At 27.8% G+C, this 18,747-nt stretch overlaps 3 protein-coding genes across 5 annotated transcripts; 1 reads left to right on the top strand and 2 right to left on the bottom strand.

Annotated features, from left to right (window-relative positions):
- LOC113550043 (probable asparagine--tRNA ligase, mitochondrial) lies at nt 1-3,058 on the bottom strand. 2 transcript variants are annotated; one of them, XM_026951643.1, is made up of 4 exons: nt 2,975-3,058; nt 2,373-2,502; nt 891-1,934; nt 1-831 (listed from the first exon to the last, which is right to left on the bottom strand). In XM_026951643.1, the coding sequence occupies exons 2-4, from the start codon at nt 2,487-2,489 to the stop codon at nt 562-564; spliced, it is 1,431 nt and encodes a 476-aa protein (XP_026807444.1). In that variant the 5' UTR covers nt 2,490-2,502; nt 2,975-3,058; the 3' UTR covers nt 1-561. The 2 variants fall into 2 exon arrangements, with proteins under 2 accessions (XP_026807444.1, XP_026807443.1); XM_026951642.1 differs by lacking the exon at nt 2,975-3,058 and adding an exon at nt 2,564-2,717.
- A 292-nt stretch (nt 3,059-3,350) lies between these two features.
- On the top strand, nt 3,351-8,848 carry LOC113550042 (cytoplasmic FMR1-interacting protein). Its single transcript, XM_026951641.1, has 13 exons — nt 3,351-3,527; nt 3,603-3,815; nt 3,900-4,079; nt 4,193-4,600; nt 4,664-4,768; nt 4,842-5,583; nt 5,647-5,817; nt 6,303-6,934; nt 7,012-7,345; nt 7,406-7,896; nt 7,959-8,197; nt 8,259-8,406; nt 8,480-8,848. The coding sequence occupies exons 2-13, from the start codon at nt 3,606-3,608 to the stop codon at nt 8,675-8,677; spliced, it is 3,858 nt and encodes a 1,285-aa protein (XP_026807442.1). The 5' UTR covers nt 3,351-3,527; nt 3,603-3,605; the 3' UTR covers nt 8,678-8,848.
- Nucleotides 8,849-9,128: 280 nt separating this feature from the next.
- Nucleotides 9,129-12,389, bottom strand: LOC113550044 (WD repeat-containing protein 55 homolog). Of its 2 annotated transcripts, none has more exons than XM_026951644.1 (8): nt 12,066-12,389; nt 11,814-11,957; nt 11,239-11,542; nt 10,962-11,153; nt 10,828-10,901; nt 10,588-10,757; nt 10,304-10,524; nt 9,129-10,234 (listed from the first exon to the last, which is right to left on the bottom strand). In XM_026951644.1, the coding sequence occupies exons 2-8, from the start codon at nt 11,950-11,952 to the stop codon at nt 9,973-9,975; spliced, it is 1,362 nt and encodes a 453-aa protein (XP_026807445.1). In that variant the 5' UTR covers nt 11,953-11,957; nt 12,066-12,389; the 3' UTR covers nt 9,129-9,972. The 2 variants fall into 2 exon arrangements, with proteins under 2 accessions (XP_026807445.1, XP_026807446.1); XM_026951645.1 differs by having other exon boundaries at nt 11,239-11,527.
- Between the last annotated feature and the right edge of the window lie 6,358 nt (nt 12,390-18,747).

Raw genomic sequence — 18,747 nt, 5'->3', positions numbered from 1 at the left:
GAATAAAATACTTGAAAATTTTGATTTATGTATTTCCAATTCACAGGGTTAAAAACAATAGTTGTGATTTGTGGGTAGTCCATGTACAATATACACCATTAGAAAAATAAAAATAATGATTCCCTTTTATTCGTACATAACATACTTATGCTTGTATAATATATTTTTAATTAATTAATAAAAAAAAAAATCATTAGTAATCATTATCTTATTAATTACTAGTTTTGTCTTTTTTTTTTTTAGCGACTTTAATACAATATTGTTGTTGACTATTAATATTGTGATGGATTTCTTGTTTACAATAAAGAATTATGCTCATTATTTTATGTATTTTTATATTTTTTGTGTTAATACTACAGATCATTTGTACTACAGCGCCTGTCAATTAATAGTATAAGATTAAAATAGTAACAGAATAACATGTAAAATAAAATATTTATTCAAGTTAATCAAATTGACTATGATAGAACATACTAAATAATAATGAATAGTAATTACAATAAACAGTTTATTATAAACTAGAAATAATAAGAAAGACAAAAGTTTTATTAAACTCAAGAATTACATTTTACAATTATGTGGCCATCGAGGAAATGCAATGGTGTCTTTAATATTTTGTACATCTAACAGAACTTGAAGAAATCGTTCAAAACCTATGCCAAAACCAGCAGTAGGCACATTACCAAATTGTCTCAATTCTAAATACCAGTTGAGTTTGTCTTCCAATCCTACCAAAGACAATTTTTCTTTTAAAACATCATAATCGTCTTCACGCACACTTCCACCACATAATTCACCAACATTTGGACATAATAGGTCTACAGCATACACCTATATAATTAAAACAAATATATTATTTTGTTTATTAATTAGTTGTTTTTTTAACATACCAGAGATTCATTATTAGGTATAGCTTTAGCATAAAATGGTTTTAAATCTTTAGGCCAGTCTATGACAAAAATTGGTTTTTGACCATTATATTTCACTAAAAACAATTCATGTTCTTTAGCTAATGGCTTGCCACGAATCATTTCATTTTTAAAACAATTTTCTTTTTCTAGTACATCACATGCTTTTTGGTAACTAATTACTTCATAAGGAACATTCACCATGTTCACAGGGTTATTGTCTTTAGAAGCACCAATGATTGTTCTGTAATGGTCTATTTCATCGCTAGATTGTTCCAATAGTTGTTTTACAACTGTAGATGTAGTTTTTTCTATTGAGCTCAAGAGGTCTTCTATATTGTTAATGAAAGCTTGTTCTGCTTCAATCATATAAAATTCTGATAAATGTAATCTAGACTTTGAATTTTCAGCTCTAAATGTTGGCCCTAATGAATAAACGTTAGTTAGAGCCCGTGCCATACATTCTAAATGCAACTGCCCAGATACTGTTAAATACGTCTGTCCATTAAAGAAAGCTTCCATAGGTGACTGATGATCTTTTGAAATCATTTCTTTAATCAAATCATCACTATCCGGTTTAACTGCAAATACTTCACCAGCTCCTTCACAATCATTAGAAGATAACACTGGAGCATTTATTTCTATAAAATTGTCTTCAGCAAATCTTTTTCTAACAGCACTAGACAGTTTATCTCTGAGTCTAAGTAGACTACTAAATGTTGCTGTACGTGGTCGAATATGTAAATGTTGTCTTACATATTCTGGGTGGTAAGTTTTTCGAGGGCCAAATGGATAACCATCTTCAACAATACAAGAGCCGTACACATTAATAGATTCAGCTACCAATTCAAGTTGATCGCTAGGATTTTTAACTAAGACACCCTCTGCTTCAAAAGAACATCCATAGGTCAAAGAATCTGGAATTTTATTTTTAGGTATTACTACTTGTAGATGACGATGTGTAGAACCATCATCTAAGTCCACAAATATATTTTTTTTCATTTTACGCATTGCTCTTGCCCAACCCTGAAAATCAAATATAAAAAAATTATTAGTAAAATACAATTAATCAGGACTTTTTTTTTAATTTTAAGCATACAATCATAAAATAATAATAAAAATGATGTATTTATAAGAAAAAAATAAGATAACTAAAAAAAATAACCAATATAACATATTTAACTATAACATTATTGTAAGTAGTTTGTTGTAATGTGTGTGTTTTCAGTTTTAACCATTTAATAATATTTTCTAAATGCATTTAAATTTTTTCTACATTAAGTTTAAAAATGAATAAATAACTATTAATTTAAAACTATTTTACTTTTCTAAACATTTATTTAGATATTCATTTTTTATACCCATAAGTAATAATATTATTTAAGAAAAAAACTAAGATTGATATTAACTAAAAATGTCATTAAAATTAATTTCATAGGTACTTAGTTGTTTGATAGGTATTACCTTTAATTTTTTCTTACAACCATCAGGTTGTGTATTTAAAATGTCTTTTACAGAACTGGAATACAAATGCCTGCTGAAAGTATATCTGCATGGTAAACTTAATAATTTCATGTTCATTATTTAGTATTTTCTGAAATTAAAAATGATTAATTACATCATATCAATAACTAAAAAAACTGAAGTATTTTTACTTCAATTTTTAGTAACTTAATCCACGGTGCTTAGCCAAAAGGAGACTTTTAAACTATATATTTTAATAATTGTATTACAAATTTTTTAATTAATAAGTATATTTGTTCTTTATTTAATGTAAATAAGGTATCAATTGTTTTAATTGTAAATTAGAAAAATAATTAACGAATATTTTGGAACATTTAAACCTATTAAATTAAATATCCAAGTAATCCAAACATTTTGAATTCAAAATTCAAAATATAATCATTAATCAATTATCTATTTAAATTTTAAACCATTTAGTATTTATCACGATTAAAGTATATCTGTGGTATCTATTTTGGATTTTGTATAATAGTAAAATATACTGTTAAGCTTGGTTGCTTGAGATCTGAACTTGCAAACAAAATTAATTTTGAAATACCTACTGATGCTAGAAACAAGTTTATGACATAATCATAACACAAGAGTCAATTTAATTGTATTAATAATTTCCATCAGAAAGTATAAACAATATGTCTCGAAATTAAATAATTTTTAATTTATAATTTATTAGTAGATAAATAAACAATATTATAAATTAATAACAATTGCATTACATCACATTACAATATAACTGTTATCACGTCACCCATTTTCAAAGCCATCTTAGCAGAAGCCAGGGTAACATTACATTAGTATTTTATAGATAATAGTGGAAATACGAAACCCTGGTTCAGAGACAACAAATTTTATCTGATAATTTAATTTAATTTTTTATTAATCTATTATGTTTGTTTATTATTTTCAATTTATTTCCATTAAAATCGCGCTGTTCAATATCATTTAATACTTAGAATATGATTATCTATATTACTCATTCAACTTACATTACCAGTTTAATCTATAGACCATAATAACTATCTAGTCTATCATAATTAAACTAAACCACTATACATTTTGTTTTAAACGAAGTCGAAGACTCACCTGGAACACACAGCGGTAATTTACATTTGCTGTTATTATTTTATATTACTAAAGTTTTTTCTAATTATAATATGTTATTTGCATTATTAGAATATGGCCACAGACAAGGTGACACTGACTGATGCTTTGTCAAATGTGGACGTGCTCGATGAACTTACACTACCTGATGAACAACCATGTATAGAAGCACAACCGTGTTCAATTCTTTATCAAGCTGATTTTGATACAAATTTTGAAGATCGTAATGGATTTGTAACAGGCATAGCAAAATATATTGAAGAAGCCACTGTTCACGCTAGTCTTGTAAGATAACAATTTACTACTTATCGTTTGTTGAATGCATTTATATTTATATAATATTTGTTTTATTTTGTTGCTCTTGTTTAGAATGAATTGTTAGAAGAAGGGCAAGTGCATGCGGTCATGCTTTACACATGGCGTTGTTGTTCAAGAGCAATTCCACAGCCAAAATCGAATGAACAACCTAATCGAGTTGAAATATATGAAAAAACTGTTGAGGTTTTAGGACCAGAAGTCAACAAACTACTTCAATTCATGTATTTTCAGGTAATTAAATTAATTTTTCTCTTTATCTTTTATAAAAACTATATTACTCTATTAGCTAGGAAATTAGGAAATAAAAATGAATGTTTGTTATTATAATTTGTATTATATATTAGAGGAAAGCAATTGAACGGTTTTGTGGAGAAGTTAAACGTTTGTGCCATGCTGAAAAACGAAAAGACTTTATATCTGAAGCATACATACTAACGCTTGGAAAATTTATTAATATGTTTGCTGTGCTTGATGAACTGAAAAATATGAAATCTAGTGTAAAAAATGATTACTCAAGTTATCGCCGAGCCGCTCAATTTTTAAAAGTCATGGCAGACTCTCATACACTTCAAGAATCTCAAAATTTGTCCATGTTTTTAGCCACACAGAATAAAATTAGAGATACAGTTAAAGAAAATTTAGAAAAAATTCCTGCATATGAAGAACTTTTATCAGATGTTGTCAATTTGTGTGTACAAATGTTTGAATCAAAAATGTACCTTACTCCATCAGAAAAACATATGCTTGTTAAAGTAAATATGAAATCTACTACATTTTTTTTTACTTTGTAAAGCTCATATATATTTTACTTACAGGTTATGGGATTTGGATTGTTTCTCATGGATAATGAATTATGTAATATTAATAAATTAGATCAGAAGAAAAAACTTAATTTAGGCAAAATTGACAGAATTTTCAAGGTTTCAAATTCTTTTTTTATTTAATTGGTTATAAATTATTATTAATATTAATTATTTATTTTTAAAAACTTAGAATCTGGAAGTTGTGCCTCTATTTGGAGACATGCAAATAGCACCATTTAATTATATCAAGCGATCTAAACATTTTGAACCTGGACGTTGGCCTCTATCTAGTTCACCACAAATTAGTCCTCAAGCAGATCTCATGGTGCATTTACCTCAAATAAGAGAAGATCATGTGAAGTATATTAGTGAATTGGCCCGATATAGCAATGAAGTAACAACTACATACAAAGAAACAAGAACAGATACCGAAAACAAAGATACAGCTGAATTGGCATTAAGAGGTTTACAACTACTGTCGGAGTGGACTAGTGTTGTCACAGAACTTTATTCTTGGAAACTACTTCATCCTACTGATCATCATCAAAACAAAGAATGTCCTGTTGAAGCTGAAGAATATGAACGAGCCACACGATACAATTATACAGATGAAGAAAAATTTGCGCTTATTGAAGTAATAGCAATGATAAAAGGATTACAAGTACTCATGGCTCGTATGGAAACAGTTTTTACTGATACTATTCGTCGTAATATCTATGCAGAATTACAAGATTTTGTTCAGTTAACATTGAGAGAACCATTAAGAAAGGCCATTAAGAATAAAAGAGATCTTATTAGAAGTATACTCGTTTCAGTTCGAGAAACTTGTGCAGACTGGCAGAGAGGTGTAGAGCCATCAGCAGATCCAGCTTTGAAAGGAAAAAAGGATCCAGATGTTGGATTTGGAATTAAAGTGCCTAGAAGGAATGTTGGTAAGTTATTGATTATAATAAACATAAATCACACATTCAGTTTTGTGTCTAATTTTTTTCTAGGTCCATCATCTACTCAACTCTACATGGTTAGAACAATGTTGGAATCATTAATTGCAGATAAATCTGGTGGGAAACGTACTTTACGAAAAGATATTGATGGACAATACCTAATGCAAATTGATCAATTTCATAAGACTTCATTTTTTTGGAGCTATCTCCTTGGATTTAGTCGTACGTTTATACAAATTGTTATTCATATTTTGGTATTAGTTCATTGTTTGATACCATGCCAATTGTATTGGTATATAGCGTATATAACTTATTCATAATAAACAAGTTTATTATTAACAATCTCTTTTTCTCAATCTATATTAATTTTTTCAACAATGCAGCCAATTGCTGATATTGCTGGTTAATTGATTAAAAATTTAATCTAAGGGCATCTCTATAAGCATGATAAATGCTATTATATTTAATTTTACATCTCTGAGTAGTTAAAAGCTATTATTCAATTACTGGTTTAGTATTTTGCTTGGAATTCTATTGTTACAAAATTTATTAAAAAAATAAAACATTTTTTTAGGGGGTGTAAAAAAAAATTTTTGATATATTTTGGTATATTTTAAAGAAAAAATCTAATTGCATCCATGCAAATATTAATTTAATATATTTTTTAAATTTCAAATATCATTCAATATTAATCAATGTTTTTTTAGAGTCATTACAACAATGTTGTGATCTTTCACAACTATGGTATCGTGAGTTTTATTTAGAAATGACCATGGCAAGGCGTATTCAAAAATGTACTGTCAAACATCAACATAACGAAGAATGTAGTGATTTGATTACAATGGAAAAAAGAATTCAGTTTCCAATTGAAATGTCAATGCCTTGGATATTGACAGATCATATTTTGAAGACAAAAGAACCGTCCATGATGGAATACGTCTTATATCCATTAGATTTGTACAATGACAGTGCTCATTATGCTTTAACTGTATTCCGCAAACAATTTTTATATGATGAAGTTGAGGCTGAAGTGAATCTTTGCTTTGATCAATTTGTTTATAAATTAAGTGAGCAAATCTTTGCTCATTATAAACAATTAGCATCAAGTATATTATTAGACAAGAGATTCCGTGTGGAATGTGTTGCTATGGGAACATACCTTATTTTATATCCAAGAGCAAACAGATATGAAACTTTGCTAAAACAGCGTCATGTGCAATTGCTAGGACGCAGTGTAGATTTAAATAAACTTATAACGCAGCGAGTTAATGCAGATATGTTAAAGTCTCTGGAACTAGCTATTGCAAAATTTGAAGGTGGTGATATTACTGGAATTGTGGTATGTTATTTGTTAACTTTATTCTGTATTAAGTGTTAGAATTCTGTAAGATTTAACTATGTTTTTCTTTTATATAGGAATTAGAAGGTATTATGCAAGTAAACAGATTGTGCCACAAATTGTTATGCAAACATCTAGCTTTGGATGAATTTGATGCCATGTTTCGTGAAGCTAATCATAATGTTCTTGCCCCATATGGCCGTATTACTTTGCATGTTTTTTGGGAATTAAATTATGATTTTTTACCAAACTATTGTTATAATGCTGCTACCAATCGTTTTGTTAAATGTCGGGGCATAAGTTTCACACAACCTGTACAAAGGGATAAACCTCCTCAAATGGGACACCAATATTTATGGGGCAGCAAACAATTGAATCTTGCATATACTACTATTTATGGACAATATACTGGCAAGTATTATTTATTTTGATGTTTAAATTATTTTATTAATTGATTCTTTTTTAATTAAGGATTTGTCGGTGCTCCACATTTTCGTACTATGTGTAAAATGTTAGGTTATCAAGGAATCGCTGTTGTTATGGAAGAATTGTTAAAAATAGTCAAATCATTAATTCAGGGAAATCTGTTACAATTTGCAAAAACATTAATGGAAGCTATGCCCAGACAATGCAAATTACCAAGATATGACTATGGATCGCCTGGTGTTTTAGGGTATTACCATGCTCAGCTTAATGATATAGTGCAATATCCTGATGCAAAGACCGAATTGTTTCACAATTTTCGAGAATTAGGCAACACAATTTTGTTTTGTTTGTTGATGGAACAAGCATTATCTCAAGAAGAAGTTTGTGACCTTCTGCATGCTGCGCCATTCCAAAACATTTTACCTAGACCTTTTACTAAGGAAGGCGAAAAGACAGAAAGTAAACAGAAACGGTTAGAAGCAAAATATGCTGCTTTACAAATTGTACCAAATATTGAGCGATATGGAACAGCTAAAGTTTGTTAATTTAGATAAACCATAAACTATTAAATTATTATTTATTTATATTTTAATTTTAGCAAGTAACAATAGCTCGTGATGGAGACCTATTAACACGTGAGCGCTTATGCTGTGGTCTATCAATATTTGAAGTGGTACTTTCAAGGCTTCGAGGTATGTTAGATGACCCTGTATGGGTGGGTCCACCACCTCAAAATGGTGTAATGAACATAGACGAATGTACAGAATTTCATAGACTATGGTCAGCACTTCAATTTGTCTATTGTATACCAGTGGGTGATACAGAATTTACTGTCGAGTGAGCACATTAATTTGTTACTATTTTAGATAAGAACACATTTCTATTTATCATATTTTAGGGAACTTTTTGGTGAAGGACTTCATTGGGCAGGTTGTACAATGATTGTTCTACTTGGTCAACAGAGAAGATTTGAGGCACTAGACTTTTGCTATCACATACTTAGAGTTCAACGAGTTGACAGCAAAGATGACAATGTTAAAGGAATTGTATGTATACATAAATTATATGGCATGTTTTAAGCTGTGAAGATTGAAAATTAATTTTATTTTATATATATAGCATTTGAAACGTATGGTTGACAGAATACGTCGTTTTCAAGTATTGAATTCACAGATTTTTGCTACATTGAATAAATATTTAAAAGCTAATGATACAGATGCCAGCGCAGTTGAACATGTTAGATGCTTTCCACCTCCTGTACATCCATCTCATCCTTCATCCCATTATTATAGACCTGATCAAACTGGGTCACGATAAACTCTTGACTACTTTTTTAAGTACTTTTAATTTATTATATTGTCAAAACTAAATATCTACCTACCTATTATGTACTTTTTAATTTAGCTTTTATTTATACTTATTTTTAAATGTATAATTATTATTGGATTTTAACTATAACCAATTATTTTTACTTTTAAATAATTAAATATACAATATTATGATGAGTATTTCCCCCTTTTTTTTTATATATAGTTAGAAATTTAATTTTGTAATAATTTATTATATGTTTATTTTATTAGTTGGTTTTTATAGTTAAAATCTTTACTTAATCACTGATTACTTATAAAGATATTAAAACAAGCATTCCATTTTAACATGGAATTATTTATTATTAGAGATTAGCATTATTAAAAAAATATATATATTTTTTTTTTTATTTCAGTGCATTTATTAATGATTCTGCAGATAAAACAGTTTATCTGTTGTATACTTTTGGATTTATTTATTGTATTCATAAAAGCTATATAATTACAACTTTGTAGTTTTAATGTATGTTAGGTACTATACTGAGTGTAAAATTTGACATAATACTCCATGCTACGAGAGAATCATTAAAACTTGTCTGTTACTCAATCCTCCTACTGCATACCAAACCATGATCGCGATCACTAAGAAGCATTGTTGAACACAGTGGTAGTAATTACAACTTTTTTTTTTATTTGAACTAACTTATTTTTTAAGTAATTTTTTTTTATTATTATTTAATATGGATAATTGCATTAAAGTAACAACCACTAAAAAGAATCAGAGAAAAAAAGTAAAAGTTTCTATATGTATTATTTTATTAATATGGCATTATCAATTTACACGTCTAACTTGAAAATATCTAGTTTGACTTTAGACAAATATTTAGTAAAATAGCTAATGTGTTTGATATAGTAATTTTATTTTATATTTAGATTTATAATTATATTTATTTTGGAAGATATTTCTAATAAAAAAATATTTTAATTTTTAAATATGTTTTTGTAAAGCGATGTATACATGCCACTCAGTAGTTAGAACTACGGTGAGTAAAAATCTAGCTAGGATTACTGTCATTCTCTCGTGGCACAGAGTAGTTAATTTAAATTAAATTAAAAATTTGTTTTTTAAATAATTTAAACAAGAATATATAATTTAAAGATTAAAAAATATATATGTATACCAAGTAAAATCTTTTATGATAAAATATTCCATCAGAAATGTTATTTCAAGTGAATCTAATAATAAAATTTGAAGTCTTTACATTATCTAAAAAGTTTTATATACAATGCACCATTTACAAATATTTATTGAAGACCGGAAAAAAAGTCTGTGGCATTTACAACATTTGATGATGGCAAATTAAAATCTTTTGGATTGATCTTCTTAAAGTGTTTTTTTAAATCAAAATCCTCAAAGAATTCAATATTCCAAAATTTAACAATACTACTGAAATAAGATGTTGAAGCTAATAAATGACCATTGTCTGATATATCCAAAAGATCAACAGACATATCTTGATGATGACCAACAATGCCTAAATGACAGTTGGGAAATAAATTTGTTGCCCTAAATAATAAACAATTACATTTTAATTAATATCTGTCTGAAAAACTAAATGTGTATTGTTTATCATACCTGATTTTTCCATTATCTAAAGCACTTATTATAATGTTTTCTGTAACTGGAACTAATCTGTTCACAGCAGCGCCTTTATCAACACATGGAAATTCATCATTGAATACACTAAAATCTCCCGTATTAAATGTAATTAGTGATCCTTCACCAGTACCACATACTACTTTTGTTTTTCGCTTCATTGTTACACAACTAGTTAGTACAGACTTATAGGGTTCTGACTGAAATATAATTTTATTACAATTCTAATAATGCTAAAATAAAGTAAAAGTATATTAAAATACCTGGACAACCATTTTTTTTGTTGATAAGTCAATAATGGTCAATGTACCATCACCTGACGTACAAGCTAAAGTAGGTTGATTATTACTATTATTAATAGTGATCATTGAATTAATACTATCCTCAGTTTTCTTTAATGAAAATCTACACCCATTTGCTCTTATATCCCAAACTGGAAAATATAAAAAAAAAATACATTAAATATTGATAAAATGTGTGACTACTATGTTAAGTTTTGTTACCATTAACTACACCATCTTCATCACCAGTAGCAAACAAATTTTCATCAATAAAAGAAAGTGCTGTTACAAAACTCCTATAAAAGAACATTTTTTATACTAAATTATAGAAATTAGTTAAGTTTGAATAAACTAACCCAGCTGTATGAGCTTTTTCAAAGTATACTCTCATTTTTCCTGTTTCAGCATCAGACACTGAGACATTGTTGTCCTTACAAGCTGAATAAATGTAATCACCAGTTTCATTAAATTCTAATACCATAACTTTTTTTAAATGAACATTATCATTTGTTCTCAAATGTTCATTCATTTCATTTGAATACTTGTACCTATAAGTATAATAAAAAATATTTATATTTAAAATACATACTTATAATCACTATTTTATAATAAGAAAAAATTCTCTTTGCATACATAGCAATATCACCATTTGAAAGACCAAGAGCAATAACATTTGTGTTCGGGTGAAAAGAGAATCCACCAATTAAGCAACCGACGGATAAATTAGGTGGATGGTTTCTATTTCTGTCTGAACTAGCTGAAAGAAAAGCTGCTACCACCTCATCTTCTTCGTCCTCTTCTACTTCTTCATCTTCGTCATCATCTTCATTACCGCCACCACCATCATTATTTTCTTCTTCATCATCATCATCATCGTCATCCTCTTGTTCTTCAATATCATCATCACTTACATCTTCATCATCTTGTAAAATAACAGCTGCAATTTTAATTTAGTAAAAATAATAAAGAGATAGCATAATAAATTGCTATCTCTAAAGATGACATGTGGCTTTTGTCTGACCATGCCACCATAGTAGAATAAAATTGTAGACTTGATAGGTATACTTATATATCTTTATAGGTCTATGAATACTTATGGTTGTAATAGGTAATAAGTAAACCATGGTAGTCTATTATAGGTAAGAATGCACATTAACTCATAATGACAATAAAAACATTGTGTACATAAGATGAAACATATCAATTACCTAAACTTGAATCTGATGAGGAATCATTGTCAGAATTTGAGTGATAAATGTCTTCATCACTTTGTTCCTCCTCTGGCACACCTTCTTCATCAGATATTGACGAGTCATCAGAAGGTTTCTGCAAATCGGGCATACACATTTCACCTGAAATACAATATTTCAGGTAAACCATAAATATAAAACTGATTTCATATTTTAATTTTTAATTTAAGAATGTTTGAATATCTATTCATGTTAGATCCAAGTTCTTACCCTATTGCTCTATCCTACAAAGATAACGTATAAGCAATTTATGAATTTTAAATAAAATAAGTAAAATAAAAGTTTTGATTTGGTACTCGAGTAAACCAAAAAATTTCACATGAAATTCAGTAGTCGGTAGTCGGCAATCGGTATGTCGTCACTTTTTCATCAAAATCGATATGGCGGATATCATGACGAATGATGATAATAATGAAAAACAACAAGAAATATAGTTGCAATTTGATAAAGAACTGCACGATTTGTGTGATTAATATGAACTTAGAACAGGTTAATCGTTCAGGCATAAACGATTTATTTATTTCATTGCTTAGTTTTTGTCATGATGCATGAAGTTACGATTATGAACGATAATGAATGTAATATAGATAATATTGTTGAAATAATAAAAAAAATATAAAATTAAAAATTATATACTTTTTTTTCAATCCACATTCACGGTTTACACTTCACAGTTTTAATCACAGAACTATTACTATACTAGCAAATAGTAACCATTAACCATTGATATATTATGTCCTTAATTCACAAGCATGGACATTGGGTATGTAGGGTACCGGTTGCATACCTATCCCATCGTCTTAGGGTAGACACTTTTTATTAGGCTTATGAACGGGTATTTATCAATTGCACCGAAAATCACAAGTGAAGAAAATAAAGTTATGAGATAGGAAAAAGGTATACATCAACTGCGTCGATCGATATTCCAATGTTATAAATTGTGTACATCAATTGCACCGATTAATATTTAAAAATTATTCAACTTCAAATATACATAAAAATGAATAGCGTCGAGAAAGAAAATAAGAATAAAAAACAAAAAACCATAGTTGAGAATAATATATCCAAGTGTTGAAATGGAAATTTAGATATGTTTGAAATTGTACAACGAATAAGCTACTATTACAAAAAATAATTATAAGGTAATTAAATATAAATCTATTTTTATATCTACATTTTATAATTTTAATTTAATTTTTTTAGATTGAGATTAAGATTCAAGACACTTCATCAGAAAGATGAATTTGTATGTAATATATGTATGTAAATTATTTTTATTTAAATTTACTTTTTAATATCAGCACAATAGTTGTATTCCTTTTTAATATACCTTTTTTATACCGGCACAATAGATTTATATTTTATACTTTACATGTAGTGTCCCAAATTCAGCGCAATTTACGAAACCCCTTATGAACAAAGTCCTAAACCTCTGGATTAACAACTCCCTTTATTAGACAATTATTCGTCTCTAACTTAGACGTAAATAAACAAATGACTCGATCATTCTGCGCATGAACTATAACCTTCGAATTGAAATCGAGGATGAGCTTCTTCAAAGTAGAGAGCTAGTACCTATCTACCACGAAAAATAACCCGTCCTATAAAAAGCAATACAATTGTAAGTTGTAATCTATAATATCATAGGTATATCATATGGGTGAACTCACTATGTAGGTACTTAAGTACTTTTTGGGAACGACTAATTAAATCTGTCTAGGTATAAATATATATAGGCACACTTGAATTCGTCTTATTGATCAACACAAATATAAAACATTCTAGGTAGCTAAGGACAAAGGACAACTATTTGCATGAAGCCTACTCTAAATAGAGTCAGTGATGCAGTGTCGGTATGATTATCAAAATGAAACTATAACTATTAACTACAAATTTAAACTTAAATAATATAAAATTATCTACTTTTCATACATATTTTAAATTAATGTAATTAATTGATAACACATGCAAAAAATGCAAGTACCTGAAATACCTACCATAAATAAATATGTTCCAAATTAGTAAAATTTAAATTTAAAAATAAGACTTAAGAGGACGCCATACCAACATGTGTTGTTTTTGTCTTAGTAGTAACGTACATCATAACAAATTTGCGTTCAGCAGAACATATTTTGTGATGTTCGCTTTAATAATAGAAATTAGAATAAATTTACCTCTTAAAATTATTTTAAAGTGAGTTATGAACATTTTTAAGTTGTAATATTTTACATAGCTGTAACTCACTTTAAAATGATAATATCTATAAAAACATACGTAATTTTATAGATAATATTCTTATCTTTAAATTGTATTATATATAGGTAAATTTACTGTAATATTAAAGCTAACATCACAAAATGTATTCCGTTGAACGCAAATTTGTTATGATGTACGTTAGTAATGTACAACTCATATAGGATACTTGCTGTATTTGTCCTAGCTAGTTAAAATTAATCTATATTTGTATAGTTTTTCGTTTTGTTTCAGTTGAAATATTTAATACAATATACAAACACAATTTATTACAATTATTAATTTTATGATTTTTTTTTCTTAATTCTAGATATATTTTTTATGTCAACACGAAAAACTGGTGACAGATTCCACAATTGCTTAAAAGCTGACGTACCTAAATTAAATATTGTTAATATTGTATTCGTCGTGTTTACATCAAAAGTATTTTTAAAATTAAGAGTGATTGTAAAAAATTATAAAATTAATCATTGTAATCACGTGGCGCGACACATAAGTATTTTAAGATTTTTTTAAAATATACTTGTAAATTATAACTAATTTTATACGCCATATTACTATTACATATATAATTTGTAACCAATGGTAAACATTTAAATCAATAAAAAAAAATCGATTTTAGTGAGTAAAAAAAAAAATAAACATGAGCAACCTTGTAACAATTATCAACCTATAGGGTTGAAATATAAGTTATAAACACTCCTCCATCGGGTTCCAAGGACTCTATTGATATAACTTATTAAAAACGGTCCAGTACCCTATATTTAAGTCTATAAATATAAATGACAAACAAATGGTTAATATTTAAAGATATGTATGTACCTATTACATTTTGTATAATATAAGCAGAAAATCGCATTAAATTAATGACAGAATAACACATAGGTATAATCAGTTTATATATAATGACAACAATTGAATAAAATTATGACCTTCATTGTTACTGGTATCGATATAACCTAAATTCTATCCTATTTTTTTTTATCTATATGGCTATGTTTAAATATATATTATTATTATTATGCAAGCCGCAAGGTAAGGGTGGAGTGGCTCTAAAAATTTACCAGACAATCAGATATTCCAGGTCATTTATATCAAAACGGTCAAGTTTGATACTTTTACTATCACTGACATTTGATAAAGTACATAATTTAAATTTTTGACTGGGATAAGTTATACAATTGATCATCACACATTTTGTTCTAATGAACCTATCTATCAATAATCATAAAATTAAACTAATATACATTAAATATTAATTACTACTATATAATATAATATATTTTGTTCTATACAAAATAAATTTCAGTTAATTATTTTTGAAAATTTTTATTTTGAAAATTATAATTCAATAGAATATCAATTGCATATTTGCATAATTAATATTAGGATCGGAAGGTATAGTATTAAAAACAATACTTTCATAAAAACAAATACATTTTTTGAAATTTTTCTAAATTATATAGGTAGTTAAGATAATAAATATTATAATATAAAAACAATTTAAGCATATACATATTACTTCGTTGCCCATATAAAATACAACCGTGTTAAATTTGATTACCTAATCATTATAGGTCATTAAGCCCTAATGCTAATATATTTAGTGTAAGACATGTGGATAAATAATATTTTTGGTTTTCTGTTTCTTTGTAAATAATAATTTAACCGTATCGCTCAGTGTTCACAGCAAAAATTTATTTGATCATATAAAAAAAAACTTTTTTGCTCGGGTAACCAGTGTCAGATCATATAATTTTTTATAAGTAATTTTCAAAGTTTCTATCGATTTTCTTATATTTCATTATAAACTGTGTAATTTTTGTGATCAGGGGCATTGATGTATAAATTGTTTTATGAGCTTACTGCGCGGTAGCAAGTAATTATCCTCATGCACTTTGTTGCCTATAAAAATTACACCTCTTATGTGATTCAAACTTTGTTCAGTTCATTATTTATAATCGTCATTAGCAGATGATATTGGCATATGGTATTCCTTTTATATAAGTTTGTGTACATATTTGTCAATTATTTAAAAAAAATAATAACTTGATTGTTAATTAGGTAACTTAGGTATAAAATAGGAGATGAAGTAGGTATGATGGACTTAAAACTTTCTCCATTATAGAACAAACGCACACTGCCACACTACATTGTTGTATCTCAATTTCAGTGTATCTACCTAGATTTGTATAATAATTATTATTAAATTACCTTAAAAAAAAAAATTAAAGTTAATACAAAATTGACAATATTCCTATACTTGTATTAAGCTCGATTTCGTTGGAAAAAGTTTTACGATTTTTATAATGAATTTAAATTTAATTTGCTTGGGCAGATGGCGCCACTACTTTATTCATATAAAATATGAATAAAATAATAATAATAATAAATTAATAAATAATATTTTAATATCCTATATTTTAATAAGATGGGAGTTGGGTCTATACAGCTACGACGAAAACTTGATCTGTAGACCGTTGTGTGTGCTTTCATTAAAAATAAACGACGATTGACGATCGGAAGAGTCAAGTGGTTCCCGATTTCATTGGCATTTAAGCTTTACTATGACGTGTTATTTAATATATCCATGTCAGAATTTCTTAGAATTCGATTTCAGCGTCACTTACTTGTTTGAAGTGTGAATCTAAAATTCTAAACCACCCGAGGAACCACTCAAACACACAAACAATTTCTTCAAAATCAGTACAGCCGTTTAGGAGTTTAGTGACATACACATAACACACGTACAGAAAAACTGAAAAATTAGATAAATACCTATACATTCAAGGTTATTAATAAAATACATTATACATTGAACATACAAGAGGAGAAAAAATGTGCTGTTGACTTACTTAATTTTTGAAAATTTTTATTTTATGAATTTCAAATCTGTCAAACTCATAACGTATTATCTACCTATAAGTAGAATATAGGTAATATTATAGTCGTGTTATTCTCATGAATTACTAATAAGTAATAGTTATGGGAATAAAGTTAAGTCAATGATACTTATGTTTATTGATAATATGTAATTTGATAATTTACCTATTATTTATTAGCATGATGGTTTTGTTTTGTTTTTATTTTTACAACACTATGATGATTATTGGTTATTATTATTATATCAGTTCACAGCATTTTTGGTTATTGTGCCTAATCATATGTTATTTATTACATAATTAATTAAAGAAACACTGATCAAAAGTAATACAGTAAAATAACTATAGAGAATATAAAGTAAAATTAAATAACTTTATACATATAATACTATTGTTAGTTTATTTTGTATTATGCTGATTTATGTGTATGTGTTATTCTAGGTTGATAACAAGGTGTTTTAAATATAATTGTATGAATTTAGAGATTTTGTTTGATACCCAGTGTAATGTTTCAGCTAAAATGTGCTAATTTTTCGTAGATTCTAAGTTTTCTCTTCTCTTATTTGTTGTTTAATTTACATTCTGTAAGATTGATAAGGTTAAGATAATAGCTAATAAAATGTGCTTGACTGTCGAGAGAGACATCACAGCACAATCAAATGAAAATGTATTCTTTCTATAATCTCTTCATTAAATTTAGATGAGTAATACACTAATACCTTATTCTGAGTAAGTTGATGTCGATCTTATAATTTTTTAGAGCTATTGACGGAGAAGGTACAAAATTGGATGGACCTTTTATTTTTTTTTAGTTTTGGTTGATAGTTTGTTCTGTTCTTTCTTCTACTAATTTTTTTTTATATATTTCTATTACTTTTATATGTCATAATGATAGGAGATGAAGAGAGGGATATAAGAGTATCTGGGAATGAATAGGCAGGTTTGGCGACCTTATTAGAACGTTCACTGTACTCAATATTACAGTGACCTGCAGGAATTAGGTACTATGTATATCTATGTAATTTTTTTTCCAGACTGTTGTGCCCTGGCGCGGCCGTTCTACATTTTCTTTACAATGTCAGAAGGACTGTACAAATTTAAGAAATTACTGATGCTAAATAGTGAGTCACTGAATAGTGACTAAATAAATATCATAACGCGCGTGGTAAATGCATTCATTTACATGTGCATTTGTGGTTGAATAAGAAATTATTACTATATATGCACTGAGGCAAGTTGATTTATTAGGGAGTCAATGTCAGTCAATATTTATATTTATTTTATTTCTGCTGGGATTGTGTTTTCTATTTCAAATTGTTATACCTATATATATATTATGTTGGACAAGGATTAGATGGGACGTTTTTTAAAGATATTGGCATTCCTGTAGCTATTTTGGATGTTTGTTCTATTCTTTGTTCTTCGTATAGCGAAGGAGGAAATGCCACTAATTAATTAAATGTTTTTTATAGTATTTTCCGTATTGTGGCTAGGTTCTAGCATCCCCTCAAACTCTAGTTCTAAACGCTTCTGGGAGTCATGGGGGAAGGGGGTGTAGATTTCTTTCACGAGTGGATTAAAGTGGCTTTGGAGTTGAGTGTTGATATAGAATAGAATTGTAGTATAGAATTGTAAAGAGTATTGGCGATTATGGCGATAACAGGAACAGAGGGATCCGTATGGTGGGAGATTGGAACATAGTTTATGGAGTTTTAGTGATTTGACGAAGACACTGACTGAAAAGTTAGAAGGAGGGT

Source organism: Rhopalosiphum maidis, chromosome 1 (genome assembly GCF_003676215.2).
Source record: "Rhopalosiphum maidis isolate BTI-1 chromosome 1, ASM367621v3, whole genome shotgun sequence".
NCBI lineage: Eukaryota > Metazoa > Arthropoda > Insecta > Hemiptera > Aphididae > Rhopalosiphum > Rhopalosiphum maidis.
This window is presented reverse-complemented; position numbering and strand designations above follow the sequence as displayed.

What these genes read in the sequence shown, in the direction of transcription:
- LOC113550043 (XM_026951643.1), bottom strand. Translation starts at nt 2,489, where the DNA reads ATGAACATGAAATTATTAAGTTTACCATGCAGATATACTTTCAGCAGG. An exon ending in GTTGTAAGAAAAAATTAAAG is followed by an intron (nt 1,935 to 2,372) that starts GTAATACCTATC and finishes TTTGATTTTCAG; the next exon opens with GGTTGGGCAAGAGCAATGCG. An exon ending in TACCTAATAATGAATCTCTG is followed by an intron (nt 832 to 890) that starts GTATGTTAAAAA and finishes TTAATTATATAG; the next exon opens with GTGTATGCTGTAGACCTATT.
- LOC113550044 (XM_026951644.1), bottom strand. Translation starts at nt 11,952, where the DNA reads ATGTGTATGCCCGATTTGCAGAAACCTTCTGATGACTCGTCAATATCT. An exon ending in TGAAGATGGTGTAGTTAATG is followed by an intron (nt 10,758 to 10,827) that starts GTAACAAAACTT and finishes TATATTTTCCAG; the next exon opens with TTTGGGATATAAGAGCAAAT. An exon ending in CAAAAAAAATGGTTGTCCAG is followed by an intron (nt 10,525 to 10,587) that starts GTATTTTAATAT and finishes ATTATATTTCAG; the next exon opens with TCAGAACCCTATAAGTCTGT.
- LOC113550042 (XM_026951641.1), top strand. Translation starts at nt 3,606, where the DNA reads ATGGCCACAGACAAGGTGACACTGACTGATGCTTTGTCAAATGTGGAC. An exon ending in GATACAGAATTTACTGTCGA is followed by an intron (nt 8,198 to 8,258) that starts GTGAGCACATTA and finishes ATCATATTTTAG; the next exon opens with GGAACTTTTTGGTGAAGGAC. An exon ending in ATGACAATGTTAAAGGAATT is followed by an intron (nt 8,407 to 8,479) that starts GTATGTATACAT and finishes TTATATATATAG; the next exon opens with CATTTGAAACGTATGGTTGA.